This window comes from Anomaloglossus baeobatrachus, chromosome 10 (assembly GCF_048569485.1).
Source record: "Anomaloglossus baeobatrachus isolate aAnoBae1 chromosome 10, aAnoBae1.hap1, whole genome shotgun sequence".
In the NCBI taxonomy this organism is placed as follows: Eukaryota; Metazoa; Chordata; class Amphibia; order Anura; family Aromobatidae; genus Anomaloglossus; species Anomaloglossus baeobatrachus.
This window is the reverse complement of record NC_134362.1, coordinates 29,020,374-29,040,639: the sequence shown is the minus strand read 5'-3', so window position 1 is coordinate 29,040,639 and position 20,266 is coordinate 29,020,374. Positions and strand designations below refer to the sequence as shown.

The window sequence follows — 20,266 nt, the reverse complement described above, 5'->3', positions numbered from 1 at the left end:
AAGTTCATGCATCCTTCACTATTGAAGTTCATGCATCCTCCACGACTGGAGTCCAAGCTTCCTCCACGACTGGAGTCCAAGCTTCCTCCACGACTGGAGTCCAAGCTTCCACCACAACTGGAGCCCAAGCTTCCTCCACGACTGGAGCCCAAGCTTCCTCCACGACTGGAGACCAAGCTTCCTCCACGACTGGAGACTAAGCTTCCTCCACGACTGGAGCCCAAGCTTCCTCCACGACTGGAGTCCTCCGCTATTGGAGTCCATGCATCCTCCGCTATTGGAGTCCATGCATCCTCCGCTATTGGAGTCCATGCATCCTCCGCTATTGGAGTCCATGCATCCTCCGCTATTGGAATCCATGCATCCTCCGCTATTGGAGCCCATGCATCCTCCGCTATTGGAGCCCATGCATCCTCCGCTATTGGAGCCCATGCATCCTCCGCTATTGGAGCCCATGCATTCTCCGCTATTGGAGCCCAGGCATCCTCCGCTATTGGAGCCCAGGCATCCTCCGCTATTGGAGCCCAGGCATCCTCCTCTATTGGAGCCCATGCATCCTCCGCTATTGGAGCCCATGCATCCTCCGCTATTGGAGCCCATGCATCCTCCTCTATTGGAGCCCATGCATCCTCCGCTATTGGAGCACAGGCATCCTCCGCTATTGGAGCCCAGGCATCCTCCTCTATTGGAGCCCATGCATCCTCCGCTATTGGAGCCCAGGCATCCTCCGCTATTGGAGCCCAGGCATCCTCCGCTATTGGAGCCCATGCATCCTCCGCTATTGGAGCCCATGCATCCTCCGCTATTGGAGCCCATGCATCCTCCTCTATTGGAGCCCATGCATCCTCCGCTATTGGAGCACAGGCATCCTCCGCTATTGGAGCCCAGGCATCCTCCTCTATTGGAGCCCATGCATCCTCTATTGGAGCCCATGCATCCTCCTCTATTGGAGCCCATGCATCCTCCTCTATTGGAGCCCATGCATCCTCCGCTATTGGAGCCCAGGCATCCTCCGCTATTGGAGCCCAGGCATCCTCCTCTATTGGAGCCCATGCATCCTCCTCTATTGGAGCCCATGCATCCTCCGCTATTGGAGCCCATGCATGAGACTTTGGATCCTCCACTATTAGAAATGTGGCTTCCTCCACTACTTAGGATTTAAGACTATGTATCCTAAATTAACAGGTATAAATAGTTATATGTTTGTGCCAATGGGACTCTTTTTCTGTGAATCCTTTCCTTTTTCTATGACGGGTCTCTAAACAATGAGCAGACAACAGACAACATGAGTTCCTGTACTGAGCAAACTGTCAATTATGCTGGAAAGTGACATTGTTTCCTTGCTGTAATTAGGCCAAGGAATAGGGGACAACCCCTTTTAGCAGCTGAGGTCCCAGAAAGAATATGCGATGCAAATATGTACTACAAGATTTCTGACCATTTTCTTTCTCCCCCAGACGCGTGAAGAATGGCAATACGTCTTCCTGATAGCAGCACTCGTCCATTACGGTGGAGTTATATTCTACGGTATTTTTGCCTCTGGTGAAAAACAGCCATGGGCAGACCCCGAGCAGACCAGCGACGAGAAGTGTGGCTTCATCCATGAAGATGAACTTGCCGAAGAAACCGAGGACATTGGTCAGAATTACATCAACTACAGCAACACAAAGTCCTACGGAGCCACCACGCAGGTGAACAGCGGCTGGCCCAACGGCTGGGAAAAAAGAGAAGAATTTGTACAAGAAGAAGGACAGGAGTCATATCACGATGGAAGCTTCACCTCTTAACAATTCCCGCAGTAGATAGTTATTTTTCATAGTGTCTGTGATTAAAAAAAAAAATCATTGTGGTGTTTGCACAAAGTGTTGGTCAGGATCATGTATAGCACACACATCCATCAAGTGCAGATCATGCTGTGACAATGACGAGTACTATTTGTATGGGTTGCCTGATCATTCGCCATCATCTGGATTTTACTTTCCTGGACCATATAGATGCAGTATCTCCGCTAGTCGTTCAAAGCACAGTTAGACATAGCACATCTGAAACTTTTGACCAAGACCAAGTCCTTTGCGTTTCAAGATCGAACAACCAGCCATAAACCGCTTCAAGTCGACCCATGGAAGATGCCAAACGCCTGCCAAGGTTTCATAAAAGGGTCTATCGAGCCTCTAAGAAATCAACGGGGACCTACAAAACATTTCTTCCTCCAAATCGACGTCGAGGAACAAACCCACCGAGCTCATCTTGAATTTGTAAAAGTTGAATGACTCAGGAAACGTTTTTGGAACCGACTCAAAATGTTAAGGAAACACAAGGGTTACCAGCCGATCGGATCCGATACATTTTGTATTAATATCTTCTTCGTTTTTGGCAAAACAATCAAACGATGGCTATGGAGGATAAGACATGATATGTACTCTACGGCTCGACACAAATGTGAATATTTTCCTCCTATATATACATATACAAACAGGTATTTTTTGACATATAAACTATATGATACATATGAGCACCTTCCTTACTGGGTAGATACAATGATTCCATTTAACTAGTAGTGACCCATTTTATGTAAAGATATATTAAAACTGGGATTAAATAAGGGAATTTTACCTCTATACATATGTAGCTAGATGATATTATACAAAATAATTTGTTTTTGGGTGGAGTATCTCAAAAAGTTGATGTAGTTGAGGATTGTCCAGAGCATTGGCAGAGCAGCAGAGTTGCTATATGACATGACTGATACATCCAGTTCCAATTCTTTTATCGGGTCCATCCTTTATTCCTCTAAACCAAAAACCTAATTATCGTCCGAATAAAAGAAGGGTAATATACAGTACAGACCAAAAGTTTGGACACACCTTCTCATTCAAAAAGTTTTCTTTATTTTCATGACTCTAAAAATTGTAGATTCACATTGAAGACATCAAAACTATGAATTATCACATGTGGAATGAAATACTTAAAAAAGTGTGAAACAACTGAAAATATGTCTTATATTCTAGGTTCTTCAGAGTAGCCACCTTTTGCTTTGATTGCTGCTTTGCACACTCTTGGCATTCTCTTGATGAGCTTCAAGAGGTAGTCACCGGAAATGGTTTTCCAACAGTCTTGAAGGAGTTCCCAGAGATGCTTAGCACTTGTTGGCCCTTTTGCATTCACTCTGCGGTCCAGCTCAACCCAAACCATCTCGATTGGGTTCAGGTCTGGTGACTGTGGAGATCAGGTCATCTGGCGTAGCAGCCTATCACTCTCCTTCTTAGTCAAATAGCCCTTACACAGCCTGGAGGTGTGTTTGAGGTCATTGTCCTGTTGAAAAATAATTGATGGTCCAACTAAAAGCAAACCGGATGGAATAGCACGCCGCTGCAAGATGCTGTGGTAGCCATGCTGGTTCTGTATGCTTCAATTTTGAATAAATCCCCAACAGTGTCACCAGCAAAGCCCCCCCCACACCATCACACCTCCTCCTCCATGCTTCATGGTGGGAACCAGCCATGTAGAGTCCATCCGTTCACCTTTTCTGCAAAGACACGGTGGTTGGATCCAAAGATCTCAAATTTGGACTCATCAGACCAAAGCACAGATTTCCACCGGTCTAATGTCCATTCCTTGTGTTCTTTAGCCCAAACAAGTCTCTTCTGCTTGTTGCCTGTCCTTAGCAGTGGTTTTCTAGCAGCTATTTTACCATGAAGGCTGCTGCACAAAGTCTCCTCTTAACAGTTGTTCTAGAGATGAGAAGGTGTGTCCAAACTTTTGGTCTGTACTGTATTACCGATATATCCACATATCTCGTAGATATTGGACATCTATATTATGACTGTTGCACTTTCATGTTCTCCATATTTGTTTAAAAAGCCATAAATATATAAATAGGGCGTTGATTTAAATAAGATCTAATGGTATCAACACGCCCCTAATGGTATCAACGCGCCCCTAAGGGTATCAACGCGCCCCTTTGATCCAATAAATGTACAGTGCTGACACAGACAGAAATGGGCCCCTGTGCAAGAACAGTGTATGACTCTTTTCAGTCCAATAACTCATCAAAATTCACAATTCCACCTGTTTTGGAAATAGAAATCGGCCCCCCAACCTCTTAGGCCCCTGTGGGGATGCACAGGTTGCACTAATGATATGTCCGCCCCTGGCACTGCCCTTTTCTCAAAAGTCTATGTAACCTTAAAAGTCAATGACTGAATATTCAGGGAGATAAGAATTCAAGGAACACCAATGCTTTCAATAAACTCTCATAAATATCAATGAAACAAGTTTTAGGGATTTATATGACAAGGAAAAAATAACTCTAAGATACTGATTTATGATAAATGAATTACTTATTATATACAGAGAGAAAGAGATTTTTTTTTTATTTCGGTACATTTTATTGTTACTATGTACTGTTATTTATTATATTTTTATTGCTGTTCTTTCTATTATTTTTTTCTAGATAGATATAGGTAATATTTTTCTTTATTTTTTAGTTTGTTTATTTTTTTGTTTGTTTTTATACAATTGATGATGCAGAACTAGTGTTCAAAATCCACAGCCGGTCTGAACTGAGTTTCTGGAGACTTAAAGGGAACCGGTCACCAGATTTGGTGACTATAAGCTGCGGCCACCACCAGTGGGTTCTTATATACAGCATTCTAACATGCTGTATATAAGAGCCCAGGCCGCTGTGTACAACGTAAAAATCACTTTATAATGCTCACCTAAGGGGCGGTGCCTCCGGGAGTCTCCGTTCTGCGGTACCAACACCTCCACTTTCGGCCATCTTTGTCCTCCTTCTTCTGAAGGCTGTGTGCATGACGCGTCCTACATCATCCACAAAGGCCGACATTGAGGTCCCACGCATGCGCACTACAATACTTTGATCTGCCCTCAAAGTGCGCCTGCGCAGGACCTCGATGCCAGGTAGTATGGATGGCGTAGGACGCGTCATGCACCCAGCCTTCAGAAGAAGGAGGACAAAGATGGACGAAAGAGGAGGCACCGGTGCTGGAGAACGGAGACACCCATCCGACCAGTCCGCATCGCCCCTTAGGTGAGTATTATAAAGTGATTTTTATATTCTACACAGCGGCCTGGGCTCTTATATACTGGATGTTAGAATGCTGTATATAAGAGCCCACTGGTGGTGGCCGCAGCTTATAGTCACCAAATCTGGTGACAGGTTCCCTTTAAAGGGTTGTTTCTGGTTTAGATAAAATCATTTCCAAATATCTTGTTATGCTGAACAACCCGAGGGGTTAATCCGTGCTTCCATGAGAATGGAGACCAAGAAGAACAGATCCAGGGTAACTGTTTATTGTCAACGCGTTTCGGAGTAAAAACAACTTCTCCTTCAGGACAATCCCCTGAAGAAGTTGTTTTTACTCCGAAACGCGTTGACAATAAAACACTATCCTGGATCTGTTCTCCTTGGCTTCCATTATGACGACAGCGCGGATTAACCCCTTCTCTCCAGTTGTTCGGCATTTATTTCACCGTGGGGCTGCTTCAGCCGTTTCATGTTTCTTCAGTAGTTCTTCAGGTGAGCACGTTTCCTGATTTTTACACCTTTTCCATCCTATTCTTGCCCAATTTATTGTTGCTCTACATTCCAAATCTCTTTTTGTGGGTTCACCCAGGCGGGGGGCACTGGAGGTAGTGGTTTTATCTTGAACCACTCGTGTTGTTCTATGTTTCCTTAGGGCAGCACTGCAGCCGATCACCAAGATACCGGTACAAGCCAAAATATTTTTAAGGGTCCGGAGTTTCTTCTCAAACTCTGGAGTTCCCAAAATTAAAGCCGAGATGCAGATTTTTGTTGCAATTTTAGAAAATTGAGGTGACTGGTGCATGGTTTTGTTGACTCCCAACTACAGCTGCAACATGTGAACGCAGCCATAGAAATTTTTTGCTTTGGACTTCACCAATGGGTGTTTTTTCACTTACAATCTATATCAGTTATAGGGAATCTGTCAGCAGATTTTTGCTATGTTATCTGAGAGCAGCATGAAGAAATGGACTGAGACTTTGTGTCACTTGCTGGTCTGCATGCTGTAATTCTGATACAATCACAGTTTTCTCTGCTGTGGATTTAGCAGTTCTCAGAATACTGAGCTTTGTATAACTCCATCCACACCACTGATTGGCAGCTTTCTGTGCCCACTGTACACTGACAGCGGCCAATCAGTGGTGGGGGCGGAGTTACACAGAGCAGGAGGACTAGGAAGCACCAGACACCTAGTCCTGTAGTGATAATCTCCTGCTGGTAAAACCCTGACACACAGCCTAGTAAGTGACACATTATTGGAATCTGAGTCTCTGCCCCTACATCATCATACTCTTAGATTACATAGCAAAAAAAAACAAAAAACCAAAACTGCTGACTGATTCCCTTTATCTAAGGGAAAGATCAACAACTACTATGTGTCTCATGCCTCCTAGTCCTGTAGTGATAATCTCCTGCTGATAAAACACTGATTGTATTGACACAGCAGCACACAGCCTAGAAGTGACACATTATTGGAATCAGTCTTTTTCCCTAAAAATCATCATGCTCTCAGATTACATAGCAAAAAAAACTGCTGACTAATTCCCTTTATCCAAGAGAAAGAGCAACTACTAGGCGTTGCATGCCTCCTTGTCATGAAGTGATAATTGTCTGATGATAAAACACTGATTTTATTGACACACAACAGCACACAGCCTAGAAAGTGACACATTATTGGAATCAGGATCTCTTCCCCTACATCCTCATGCTTTCAGCCTACATAGCAAAAAATAAACCTGCTGGCTGATTCCCTTTATCTAAGGGAAAGAGCAACTACTAGGTGTCTCATGCCTCCTAGTACTGAAATGATAATCTCCTGCTGATAAAACACTGATTGTATTGACACAGCAGCACACAGCCTAGTAAGTGACACTTTATTGGAATCAGAGTCTCTTTCCCTAAATCATCATGCTCTCAGATTAGATAGCAAAAAAAACTGCTGACTGATTCCCTTTATCCAAGGGAAAGAGTAACTACTAGGCGTTGCATGCCTTCTAGTCGTGAAGTGATAATTTTCTGATGATAAAACACCGATTGTATTGACACACAACAGCACACAGCCTAGTAAGTGACACATTATTGGAATCAGGGTCTCTTCCTCTACATCGTCATGCTTTCAGACTACATATCAAAAAATAAACCTGCTGGCTAATTCCCTTTATCCAAGGGAAAGAGCAACTACTAGGTGTCTCATGCCTCCTAGTACTGAAATGATAATCTCCTGCTGATAAAACACTGATTGCATTGACACACAACAGCACACAGCCTAGTAAGTGACACATTATTGGAATCAGGGTCTCTGCTCCTACATCATCATGCTCTCAGATTACATAGCAACAAAAAAAAAGAAAACCTGCTGACTGATTCCCCTTATCTAAGGAAAAGAGCAACTACTAAAAGCATTTCACACCTAGGTGGGTTTAACAAGTCCAACATTCCCGTCCGAGTACAAGAGTACAAACCTCGATGTCTGGATCGGCCACAGATCTCCTGATCTGAACTCAGCAGGCTCATGTATGTCTATGAAGCTGATGGGTTTGGATTATGAGACCCTCAGCCGGTCTGGACATGGCGGTCCATACTCAGTCTATGAACATTGGATGTGTGAAACCGTCCTTACTTTCTCTCTGGAGGATCCAGAACATTGGTGTATTGCACAGACAGCTGATTGATTTCAGGATTCACCATGTAATGCTTCATTTCAACAGTGGTGGCGCTGCTGCGACATTGTACACTTGCAAAGAAGAGTTTGCAGAAAGAAAGAGGACCATGGCCACCCGCTGACATGATTATGGCCACCCACTGACGTGATTGTGGCCACCCACTGACGGGATTGTGGCCACCCACTGACGGGATTGTGGCCACCCACTGACGTGATTGTGGCCACCCACTGACGGGATTGTGGCCACCCACTGACGGGATTGTGGCCACCCACTGACGGGATTGTGGCCACCCACTGACGGGATTGTGGCCACCCACTGACTGGATTGTGGCCACCCACTGACGGGATTATGGCCAACCACTGGCGTGATTATGGCCAACCACTGATGTGATTATGGCCAACCACTGATGTGATTATGGCCACCCAATGACGTGATTATGGCCACCCAATAACGGGATTATGGCCACCCATTGACGTGATTATGGCCACCCATTGACGTGATTATGGCCACCCACTGACCTGATTATCGCCATCCACTGACCTGATTATGGCCACCCACTGACCTGATTATGGCCACCCACTGGCGGGATTATGGCCACCCACTGGCGGGATTATGGCCACCCACTGACGTGATTATGGCCACCCACTGACGTGATTATTGCCTCCCACTGACGTGATTATTGCCTCCCACTGACGTGATTATGGCCACCCATTGACGTGATTATGGCCACCCACTGACCTGATTATGGCCACCCACTGACCTGATTATGGCCACCCACTGACCTTATTATGGCCACCCACTGACTTGATTATGGCCACCCACTGACTTGATTATGGCCACCCACTGACATGATTATGGCCACCCATTCACATTATTATATGCCCCCACCATGCAACGTATAGTAAGACAAATATTTTTATTGCAATTACCAAATATTTACAATAGAGTTTTCATAGCAATTTATTTACATTTTTAATCGACACCAAGCAATAACTTCCGCCATCACTTGCAGGGTTAACATTACGTTAAACCAACTATTTAGAATTGCATAGAGCTGGTGCTTGAGACCAAACGGTAACGCATCCATCATCGCCACGTGAGCCGCTTCATCACGACGCCGCTTATCTCCACAAACATCTGACAACGCTTCTATGTGTGTTAGTGTGAGCCCTTTTTATTCCGTCCGTTGTACCGTGTTTGTGATTGGAGGCCCTGCTACTGCAATATCGACCTTGAACTATTCCAAGGGCAAAAATAAATTTAAAAAAAAATGCAAAAATATTCAAGGCCTTGAAATATTTTAAAAAAAAAAAAATAAAATAAAAAAGAAACGTATTTTTTTTTGTTTGCTTTGTGCCTAAAAGTGATGTGAAATGTGACCGAGGCTTTCGCTGTGTTAATGATAAAGTTGGACAGTGTCACTTTTGTTGGTGCAAAAAGTGTTAATAAAATGCTATATTTATCTTTTTGTTAAGAAAATAGAATAATATTTGTCTTTTCTTGATATCTTTCTTTTAATGGGGAAGATTATATTAAAATTGGCAGAAAAATTCCTTTTTTCTGGAGAGGACAGGACTAGATGGATGGTCTATTACATATGGTCATATATTACAAAACTCTTCCACATTAGTCTAGGGCTATACAGTGACCTTGAAATCGCAGTGACACATTGTAACATGAAAATGTTTCCAAATGTGTTGAATTTTCTGTCGCTGGTCACACGCAACCAACTAGACTTGAATGAAAGTCTCACTTGGCAGGTCACTTGTCTGCAACTTTGCTGTTTATTTACAGCAAAATCGGAGCTCATGGGTGTTTTTAGCTGTGTTTTGGGTCCTTATCCTGTTGCAAGACCCATGACCTGCGATTCAGACCAAGCTTTCTGACACTGGGCAGCACATTTCTCTCTAGAATCTCTTAATAGTCTTGAGAATTCATTGTACCCTTTACAGATTCAAAAACCCCGTGCCAGATGCAGCAAAGCAGCCCCAGAACATAACAGAGCCTCCTCCATGTTTCACAGTAGGTACAGTGTTATTTTCTTGATTTGCTTCATTTTTCCGTCTGTGAGCTGATGTGCCCTGCCAAAAAGTTCCATTTTTCTCTCATCTGTCCATAGGACTTTTTCCCAGAAGCTTTGTGGCTTATCAACATGTAGTTTGGCGATTCCAGTCTGGCTTTTTTTATGATTTTTTTTCAACAATGGTGTCCTCCTTGGTTGTCTCCCATGAAGTCCACTTTGGCTCAAACAATGACTGATGGTGCGATCTCATACTGATGTTCCTTGAGCTTGAAGTTCCCCTTTAATCTCTTTAGACGTTTTTCTGGGCTCTTTTGTTACCATTTGTATTATCCGCCTCTTTGATTTGGCATCAATTTTCCTCCTGCTGCCACGTCCAGGGAGGTTGGCTACAGTCCCATGGATCTTAGATTTCTGAATAATATGTGCAACTGTAGTCACAGGAAAATCAAGCTGCTTGGAGATGGTCTTATAACCTTTACCTTTTAACATGCTTGTCTATAATTTTCTTTCTAATCTCCTGAGACAACTCTTTCCTTTTCTTCCTCTGGTCCATGTTGAGTGTGGTACACACCATGTCACCAAACAGCATAGTGAGTATCTGTAGCCCTATATACAAGCCCACTGACTGATTACAAGATTGTAGACACCTGTGATGTTAATTAGTGGACACACTTTGATTGAACATGTCCTTTTTGTTACATTATTTTCAGGGGTACCATCATTTCTGTCCAGGCCTATTTCAGGAGTTGTTTTTTTTAATTCTGTGGAAGCAGAAAAGCAGCAATGTCTGACTTTCATTTGTTCATTTCATAGCTTTTTATTCATTATTACTTTTGTCAGAGTCTTTCTGTGACCATTGTGGGTTTTTCTATCATTTTACGAGGGGTGCCAACAATTTTGACCACGTGTGTATGTGGCCCAATTAGACTTGATGATCAGTAGGAAATGCCAGATCTGTAGAAAAAGGCATGGACCGCACATGCAAAAATCAGATAATGATCTGGTGCTGCTAGGCAAAAATTATGCAACTGAACATGAGGTTCTTAGTTTAAAGGGGTTCTCTACTCTTCAATAGTGACCACATCCCTGTAAAACTGATAGGGAAGGCTTTTTCTAAATACCTTGTTCAGCTAATTTTGCCTGTGAGCGGCGCTATTGCGGTCCGCTCATCCCCATGCAGAGACCCCCAGTCTATATGACCTCTGAGATTCGGTTATATCATGTCAACTTCCAGTTGACCCGACATTACCGAGGCGTCCCCAGTCTTCCTGAGTGACTGGGCTGTGGGCTGGTTTTACCACTTATGACAGCTCAGCATCTTCCTGCTTACTTCCTCAAGCAGGAGCGATGCTGGGCTGTGACGAGCGGTGAAACGCCACCAACAGCTCAGTCACTCACGGAGATTGGGACCGGCGACGGTGATGTCGGGTCAACTGGAAGTTAATGTGACATCACCGCATCTCAGAGGTCACGGAGCCCAGGGGGTCACTTCATGGGGATGAACGGACCACAATAGCACCGCTCAGAGGCAGAATTGGCTGAAAAAGGTATTTAGAAAAAACCTTCACTATTAGTTTTTCAGAGATGTGGCCATTACCGCGGAGTAGTGAAACACCTATTTAACGTTCGGATCAGACTGTATTAACCCCATCATTTGCACTGTATTAACAAGTTTTGCTGTTTTTGTTTTTAAATAATGTAAGGATTTTTTATTTTTTTTTGTACTCAGAGGTTCTAATTCACACATTGTAAAATTATCCATTGATCCAATACCGCTAGGCAAAAAATTATAAAAGAGAACATGAGGGTCTTAAGCGGGCTTTACACACTGCGATATCGGTCCCGATATCGCTAGTGTGGGTACCCGCCCCCATTTGTTGCGCGACACGGGCAAATCGCTGCCCGTGGCGCACAACATCGCCTAGACCCGTCACACATACTTACCTTCCTAGCGACGTCGCTGTGACCGGCGAACCGCCTCCTTTCTAAGGGGGCGGTCCGTGCGGCGTCACAGCGACGTCACTGAGCGGCCGTCTAATAGCAGCGGAGGGGCGGAGCTGAGCGGGACGTAACATCCAGCCCACCTCCTTCCTTCCGCATTGTGCCCGGGAGGCAGGTAAGGAGAGGTTCCTCGCTCCTGCGGTGTCACACGGAGCGATGTGTGCTGCCGCAGGAACGAGGAACAACTTTGTTACTGCTGCAGTAACGATATTTGAGAATGGACCCCCATGTCACCGATGAGCGATTTTGCACGTTCTAGCAACATTGCAAAATCGCTCATCGGTGTCACACGCAACGGCATCGCTAATGCGGCCGGATGTGCGTCACCAATTCCGTGACCCCAACGAGTTCGCATTAGCGATGTCGCAGCGTGTAAAGCGGCCTTTAGTTTAACATTCTGATCAGACTGTATGAAGCCACTACTATGTCACCTCTGAGTGGGTCCCTAACTTAATAGCCTTAAAGGAGCAGCGTCATGCGCCACGTCATGCGCCAACCACAACTGCAGCGACAGTGCACCAGCAGGACAGGTGACCCAGTGCCTCACAGGACCCATGCTACAAGGTTCAGTCTCCATGACTCCAGGCCACACTGTCCCACAGGTACCAAGCCACAGCAACAAGGGCCACCACATAGCACCAACACTTGGTGAAAGCAAAAAGAGATGGAACCCCTTTTGCAGTCTGTCCCTCTCTGTTTTTCTTTTACATGGACCAGCTCTACTCCCATTGGCACAGGCATTTTTAATGAGCAGGAGACGGGGTTCCATCTATTTTTGCTCTCTGTTCAGTGTGAGAGATTGTGGAAGGTGAGTGTCCAGCTCTTTTCACCAAGTGTTGGTGCTGTGTGGCAGCCATTGTTAAGGTGGTTTTCTGTCTGTGGGCCAATGTGGCCTAAAATCATGGGAGCTCAGCCTTGCAGCATGGGTCCTGTTGGGCACCAGGTCGTCTGTCCTGCTGGTACACTGTTGTTGCGGCGGTGGTTGCCGCATGAGGACCCACTGAGAGTTTCGCTGTGACGTGGCAGTGGCTTCATACAGTCTGATCATAATGTTAAACTAAGAACCTCATGTTCTGTTTTATACATTTTTGCCTAGCGGCACTAGATCAATGAATAATTTTTGGATGTGCGGTCTATGTCGTTTTTTCAACAGCTGCCGAATCCCAAGGTAGGAAATGGGACCTCTGAGTGCAAAAAAAGGTGGTGAACACGTCCTTACATTATTTAATGAAAAAACAAAACAAAAAAACAGCAAAATCTGTTAATACAATGCAAATGATGGGGCTAACTACTCATTCATCATCCATTAACACCATTCGTGTTCACAATACATGGTCTTATCACCATCCATGATTAGCAACCATGATCACCCATATTCACATCAGCTCTCCGCCAATGTTTACTAAAAATGTGCATGAACGCCATCTCCAACCATTACCACCATAAGTATCCAAAAATTACCATCACTAAACAGGTTCACCATTCATGATCACCATCCATACTCACACCGCCCCCCATTTTTAACATTTATGAGCAGCATTACCACACATGATCAGATATCTACCATGATCTCCATGCCACCTATAAACACCACCGCAACCCATGCTAACTTCACCACCCATGTTTATCATCCCTGAACGCCTTTACTATCCATGATGGGCACTCATTAATTAACACATAACCATCAAAAATCACAAATACTCTGTGATGGGTGACATGAGTGGCAATGGTGATGGATGCTTGATGTGATCATGGGTTGTGATGGTCTTCATGGCCGGTGAACATTCTTGGTAGCCATGACTGGTGATCTGATCACGGTTGGTCTTGGTTGATCACTCATGTTCAATGATACAATTGTCCCCTGGTTAATGAAAGTCTACTATATGCCTACAAGTTACAGATGGTCATTGAGAAGGGGACAATCCATTTGGCTGCACTTTTGCATATCCTACTATTTCCACAAAATAAAAAAGCCTGTAAAAAAAGGATAAAACATCATTATCAACTTTACTTACCACTTTGGCCATATCTAGATAATCAGCAGTAAATCAAAGATGTGCAAAGTTTTCACTCACCCATGTCGTAGTAACTTGGTGGCCCAATAGCCTCCTTGACACATAGGTAATGTAGCACTCTTCCCTTATCAGAATTGGTGCAAAGTCCATGGGACGCAGCAGAGATCTTTGGCTAATGGACAGGAGAGGGAATACCGCCTTTTACTTGTTGGCACTCGCAGTTCTTCTTTTGATTATTGTCACAGGTGACAGTCATTCGGTTTCTGGCCATAGAAGGTCACAGTGTCTGGCTGAGCAGAATGCTCCCTGACTTTCTATCATTCCTGCTGTCAGTATTCATTGGTATAGGTAGCATAGCTGCTGCATTCATCTCTCCCCACTTTGGACGCAGCAGGAGCTCGCCTTCCACCCAGCTGCAGTTCATCAGCATTATCTTGGTGCTTAAATACGCCCATCTTCCCTGGACTGGGGCTGGTAATATTTTTCAGTTCATTCAAGCCTTGGTTGCAAGCAGGTGGCTTGTACTCCTCTGTGGTATCGTTTCTGCAAACTTTGTGAACGTCTACCTGTGTCATCTGTAGATAAGTAGTTCATGTATTTCTCCATGTGTGTCCTCCTTGTGTCTTCTATAGTGTTTAGTGAGGTTGACGAAGAGGTCATCCCATCCATTCCCTATTTAGGGTCCAGCACTAGGGATACATAGGGTCAGGTATCTGGCTTGGCGCATAGGTGTGGAATCTATCTAGGGCGGTTAGGGACCAGCGGTAGGTTTGATCAGGGCTCACCATCTTCCCATTCCTAGACACAGGGTTTCCCTTCCCTTTCGCTTTGTACTTCCCCGTACCTAGTGAGACAATTATCCGGCTTGGCATGACACCATTGTTGAGTTGTGCCATCGTGCCGGGTTGGCCAAACAAAAAGAAAAGTCGCGGATGCCAAAAGGTAAGAGGCAGTTCTCCTTCTCCCGTCCTGAGGACACAGAAAACTTTCATGGTGTATGAATCGATTTGTACCAACTCTACTATGTATCTTTTCGTCTATCTGATATGTATCTACTGTGAAACTTTTCTACACATTTCGAGTAGCCTTCTCCGCGGAGGGTGCTGGAGCTACAAGACGAGCTGGATGTGACCCGAGCCTTCATTATCATATTCGCTGTCTATAAAAGTTGCATGTTTTCTATTACTCATAGAAATTCTTCATCGCGCGTCTCATATTTGATGTTTTTGTTCCGTATCCTTCACTTTCGGCACAGGTGCATCAGATGCAGAGAGAATGGAACCGATAATGGAATTATTGTGAGGAACAAAAAAATGTCAAGGCTGAATGACAGGCGGAACGACAACACAAAGCGCCCACAAAGGTCCTTGGATATAGCGAGGAACGCGCCCCGTACTTCAGATCAAGGCTGCGCCGTGGAGAGCTTATTCTCCTGCTTTTGTTGCCTATTGATTTCTCTGTGTGTGGGGGATGGGAGGCATCCAGGCAATGTTAACCCCCTACCAATATGCGTTCACAGTCACCACTAATTAATAAATGGCTGTGTATGTCCTGCCTGACTAACCCTAGCCTCTCCTATATAATTATAGGAACATCTAGGACCATACTAAAGACATATTAATTCAGCTTTAATCCCCTTTGGCCATTTTCATCACATGGTTGAATGCAGATATCTGATATTACATAGTAGTCAGGCAAATTTAATAATATAGGGCATTTTTAAGAAATTTGAGAATTTTTTTGTTCAACAGGTCTCAATGAGGCATTATAGTAATAATAGTAATATAATAATATTAAAAAATGAACAATAAATTTAAAGGGGTTGTCTCACCCTCTTAAACAGGTGAAATTGCAAAAGTCCTTGTAAAATCCAATAACTTTGCAATTTACCGGTACATCTTTTTAAAGTTTCTCACCATTCTCAAGAATGGAGGGATTATTACTTTTATAGTTTACTGCTCCTGGGTTATTGTCCACCTCTGCAGTCTATCAAGAGGTGGCCGATTCTCTAGGTAAGGAGCACAGCGCTCAAATAGGCAGGGAGGCAGAGGAGTAATACACTCCTGAAGACTAGACAAACCCTTTAATAAAATATCTTGTTTATTTTCTTTTTTTATTTGTTTTTTTTATTATTTTTATTTTTTTTTTTTATTTTATTTTCTGCAGTCACAGTCCTGTTGTCACGCTAGGTACGGGGAAGTGCCAAGCGAACGGTGAAATGGAAGGGAAACCCTGCATCTAGAGAAAGGTAAGATGGTGACCACTGACCAATCCTACTGCTGGTCCCTGGAGTACCTCACCACCCTAGATAGCTTCCACACTTGACCCTAAGTATCCCTAGTGCTGAGCCCTAGATAGAAAACGGGTGGGATGAGCTCTTTGTCAACCCCAATAAACACAAAGGGAAGACACAAGGGGGACACACGGGGAAAATGCATGGACTACAGATGACACAAGTAGAAGTTCAGCAAAGTTGTCAGCAACGGTACAACAGAGGAGTACAAGCCACCTGCTTGCAACCAATTCTTGAATGAACTGAAAATATCACCAGCACCAGTCCAGGGAAGGAAAGGTTACTTAAGCACCAAGAGAATACTGATGATCAGCAGCTGGACGGAAGGCGAGCTCCTGCTGGGTCCAAAAGGGAGAGATGAATCCAGCAGGAAAGCTACCTATACACATGTATACTGACCGCAGGAGCAATGGTAAGTCATGGAGCATTCTGCGTAGCCAATCGCTGTGACCTTCTATGGCCCGAAACCACAAGACTGTCTGTCACCTGTGACAACTATTCTGTACACAGCCATAATGAGAGAGGGAACCAGACAGCAAATGTTCGACTCCCCTTCAGCGGCACCACAAAAGCACAGTGTTACCCATTCCCAGTATAATCTATGTAATGCATCACCGCACCAGGTCCAAAGATAATGAGCAGCCCCTTTAAATATAATATAGAACTACTACTGTACATTGATACTTGTAAATAAATCCCCCGAGGAGCCGGCTGAGGCAGGAGACAGCAGGAGACACCAGGAGGGATGGTAGCCGGGGTCAGAGATGCAACAGACAGGACAATTGGTCAGCTAAATGGCATAACTATCGCTTAGCTGGGACTTAATGGCGGCGCTTTTGTGAAGGTAATATATTTTGATGGAGGCTGTGACTGCACACGCCGCGCCGCCTCTGCTACAGCACAAATTGAGTTAATAGCAGAAAATTACCCTCAACGAGCCCTTCTCCCATTATCCCTTTTCACTGACTCTAAATACAACATTAGTGACCGGCAAATATTGAAGATATAACTGAGATTAAGTGAAGCGATTCCCAGCAAGTGCGGCGTCCAGGCAAGGCGTTGTGTGCGCTGCGGACCGGTGACGGAATTTCTAAAAAACGAGGGGTTTTCTTTCTTAAAAAGTTTCCTTGAAAGAGAATGATGATAACAGATGGTCTCCGATATCACACTGATATTCACACTTTACAGTTAATAATGGACAACACTATGTGTGTATCTGTCTATACAGTTAGGTCCAGAAATCTTTGGACAGTGACACAATTTTGGCGAGTTGGGCTCTGCATGCCACCACATTGGATTTGAAATGAAATCTCTACAACAAAATTCAAGTGCAGATTGTAACGTTTAATTTGAAGGTTTGAACAAAAATATCTGATAGAAATTGTAGGAATTGTCACATTTCTTTACAAACACTCCACATTTTAGGAGGTCAAAAGTAATTGGACAAATAAACCAAACCCAAACAAAATATTTTTATTTTCAATATTTTGTTGCGAATCCTTTGGAGGCAATCACTGCCTTAAGTCTGGAACCCATGGACATCACCAAACGCTGGGTTTCCTCCTTCTTAATGCTTTGCCAGGCCTTTACAGCCGCAACCTTCAGGTCTTGCTTGTTTGTGGGTCTTTCCGTCTTAAGTCTGGATTTGAGCAAGTGAAATGCATGCTCAATTGGGTTAAGATCTGGTGATTGACTTGGCCATAGCAGAATGTTCCACTTTTTTGCACTCATGAACTCCTGGGTAGCTTTGGCTGTATGCTTGGGGTCATTGTCCATCTGTACTATGAAGCACCGTCCGATCAACTTTGCGGCATTTGGCTGAATCTGGGCTGAAAGTATATCCCGGTACACTTCAGAATTCATCCGGCTACTCTTGTCTGCTGTTATGTCATCAATAAACACAAGTGACCCAGTGCCATTGAAAGCCATGCATGCCCATGCCATCACGTTGCCTCCACCATGTTTTACAGAGGATGTGGTGTGCCTTGGATCATGTGCCGTTCCCTTTCTTCTCCAAACTTTTTTCTTCCCATCATTCTGGTACAGGTTGATCTTTGTCTCATCTGTCCATAGAATACTTTTCCAGAACTGAGCTGGCTTCATGAGGTGTTTTTCAGCAAATGTAACTCTGGCCTGTCTATTTTTGGAATTGATGAATGGTTTGCATCTAGATGTGAACCCTTTGTATTTACTTTCATGGAGTCTTCTCTTTACTGTTGACTTAGAGACAGATACACCTACTTCACTGAGAGTGTTCTGGACTTCAGTTGATGTTGTAAACGGGTTCTTCTTCACCAAAGAAAGTATGTGGCGATCATCCACCACTGTTGTCATCCGTGGACGCCCAGGCCTTTTTGAGTTCCCAAGCTCACCAGTCAATTCCTTTTTTCTCAGAATGTACCCGACTGTTGATTTTGCTACTCCAAGCATGTCTGCTATCTCTCTGATGGATTTTTTCTTTTTTTTCCAGCCTCAGGATGTTCTGCTTCACCTCAATTGAGAGTTCCTTAGACCGCATGTTGTCTGGTCACAGCAACAGCTTCCAAATGCAAAACCACACACCTGTAATCAACCCCAGACCTTTTAACTACTTCATTGATTACAGGTTAACGAGGGAGACGCCTTCAGAGTTAATTGCAGCCCTTAGAGTCCCTTGTCCAATTACTTTTGGTCCCTTGAAAAAGAGGAGGCTATGCATTACAGAGCTATGATTCCTAAACCCTTTCTCCGATTTGGATGTGAAAACTCTCATATTGCAGCTGGGAGTGTGCACTTTCAGCCCATATTATATATATAATTGTATTTCTGAACATGTTTTTGCAAACAGCTAAAATAACAAAACTTGTGTCACTGTCCAAATATTTCTGGCCCTGACTGTATATTAATTTATTATTTTGTATCCAGTTATCTCTTTGTACCTTTCTAGCTATCTAATATCTATTCTTCAATATCCTATCTATATAACAATCAATTATCTCTTATTTATCTAGTACCTATCAATCTATACATCAATCATATTTATATTTAACCAACTATTATCTTTAATATCAATCTACGTTACATATTAGTTAGGCAAATTTAATAATATAGGGCATTTTTAAGAAATTTGAGAATTTTTTTTGTTCAACAGGTCTCAATGAGGCATAATAGTAATAATAGTAATATAATAATATTAAAAAAGAACAATAAATTTAAAGGGGTTGTCTCACCCTCTTAAACAGGTAAAATTGCAAAAGTCCTTGTAAAATCCAATAACTTTGAAATTTACATCTTTTTAAAGTTTCTCACCATTCTTAAGAATGGAGGGATTATTACTTTTATAGTTTACTGCTCCTAGGTTATTGCCCACCTCTGCAGTCTATCAAGAGGTGGCCGATTCTCTAGGTAAGGAGCACAGTGCTCAAATAGGCAGGGAGGCAGAGGAGTAATACACTCCTGAAGACAAGACAAACACTTCAATAACTTTTGAGTCGGATGCAAATTTTGTTTTTTTGCAAACTTTTTGGCTTAAGTGTGCTGTATATGAGACGGGAGCCCTAAGGGGGGGACTGTATATGAGATTCCGTTCTAATATTTTACAACCTGAACGACCATGGCTTGCCCCCCACCCCCCAGTTTTGATCCTGGGTACGCCTATGCATTGATGCCATAAAATATGATGCCAACAAAAGTGCCCCTTAAACACTGTATGATACCCCCACAGTGAATTACTCCACAGTACCCTCAACACACGGCATGATGACACTACTATACCCCTCTCAACTACACCGGCAGAGTATGGTGACCCCAAAACAGTATGATCCCCAGCTGTGACCACTACATAGCTCTCCAGTATGATGAGCCTTTATACAGTATAATGGCCCCCACTAGCCTTCCAGACAGTACAATGGCCCACACACAGCCCTCCATGCAGTATGATGGGCCCCACACAATCCTTCCACTGTATAATGGCTTTCATATAGTATAATGGCCCTCAAATAGCTCTCCATAAAGTATAAAGGCTCCCTCATAGCCCTTTAAATATTATATTAGCCCCTTGCATAGCCTTCCATGTAGTATAATGACTTTCTCATAGCCCTCCACATATTATAATGGCCACGGCATAGCATTCTAAATAGTATAAAGGGCCTCACATTACCTCGTAGTATGATGCACCCCCATAGTCCTATTTATGGTATAATGTGCCCCCCCATAGTCCTCCATATAGTATAATGCACAGTCCATAGT

The 20,266-nt window shown here is 43.8% G+C and overlaps 1 protein-coding gene across 1 annotated transcript in view; it reads left to right on the top strand.

Moving 5' to 3' along the window:
• Positions 1 to 4,969, top strand: part of SLC17A6 (solute carrier family 17 member 6) — a 54,485-nt gene extending 49,516 nt beyond the window's left edge. The window contains exon 12 of the mRNA XM_075325489.1: positions 1,458 to 4,969. Within this exon, the coding sequence (XP_075181604.1) occupies positions 1,458 to 1,787 (330 nt within the window). The 3' untranslated portion in view covers positions 1,788 to 4,969. The remainder of the gene's footprint in view (positions 1 to 1,457) is intronic.
• Positions 4,970 to 20,266: the final 15,297 nt, after the last annotated feature.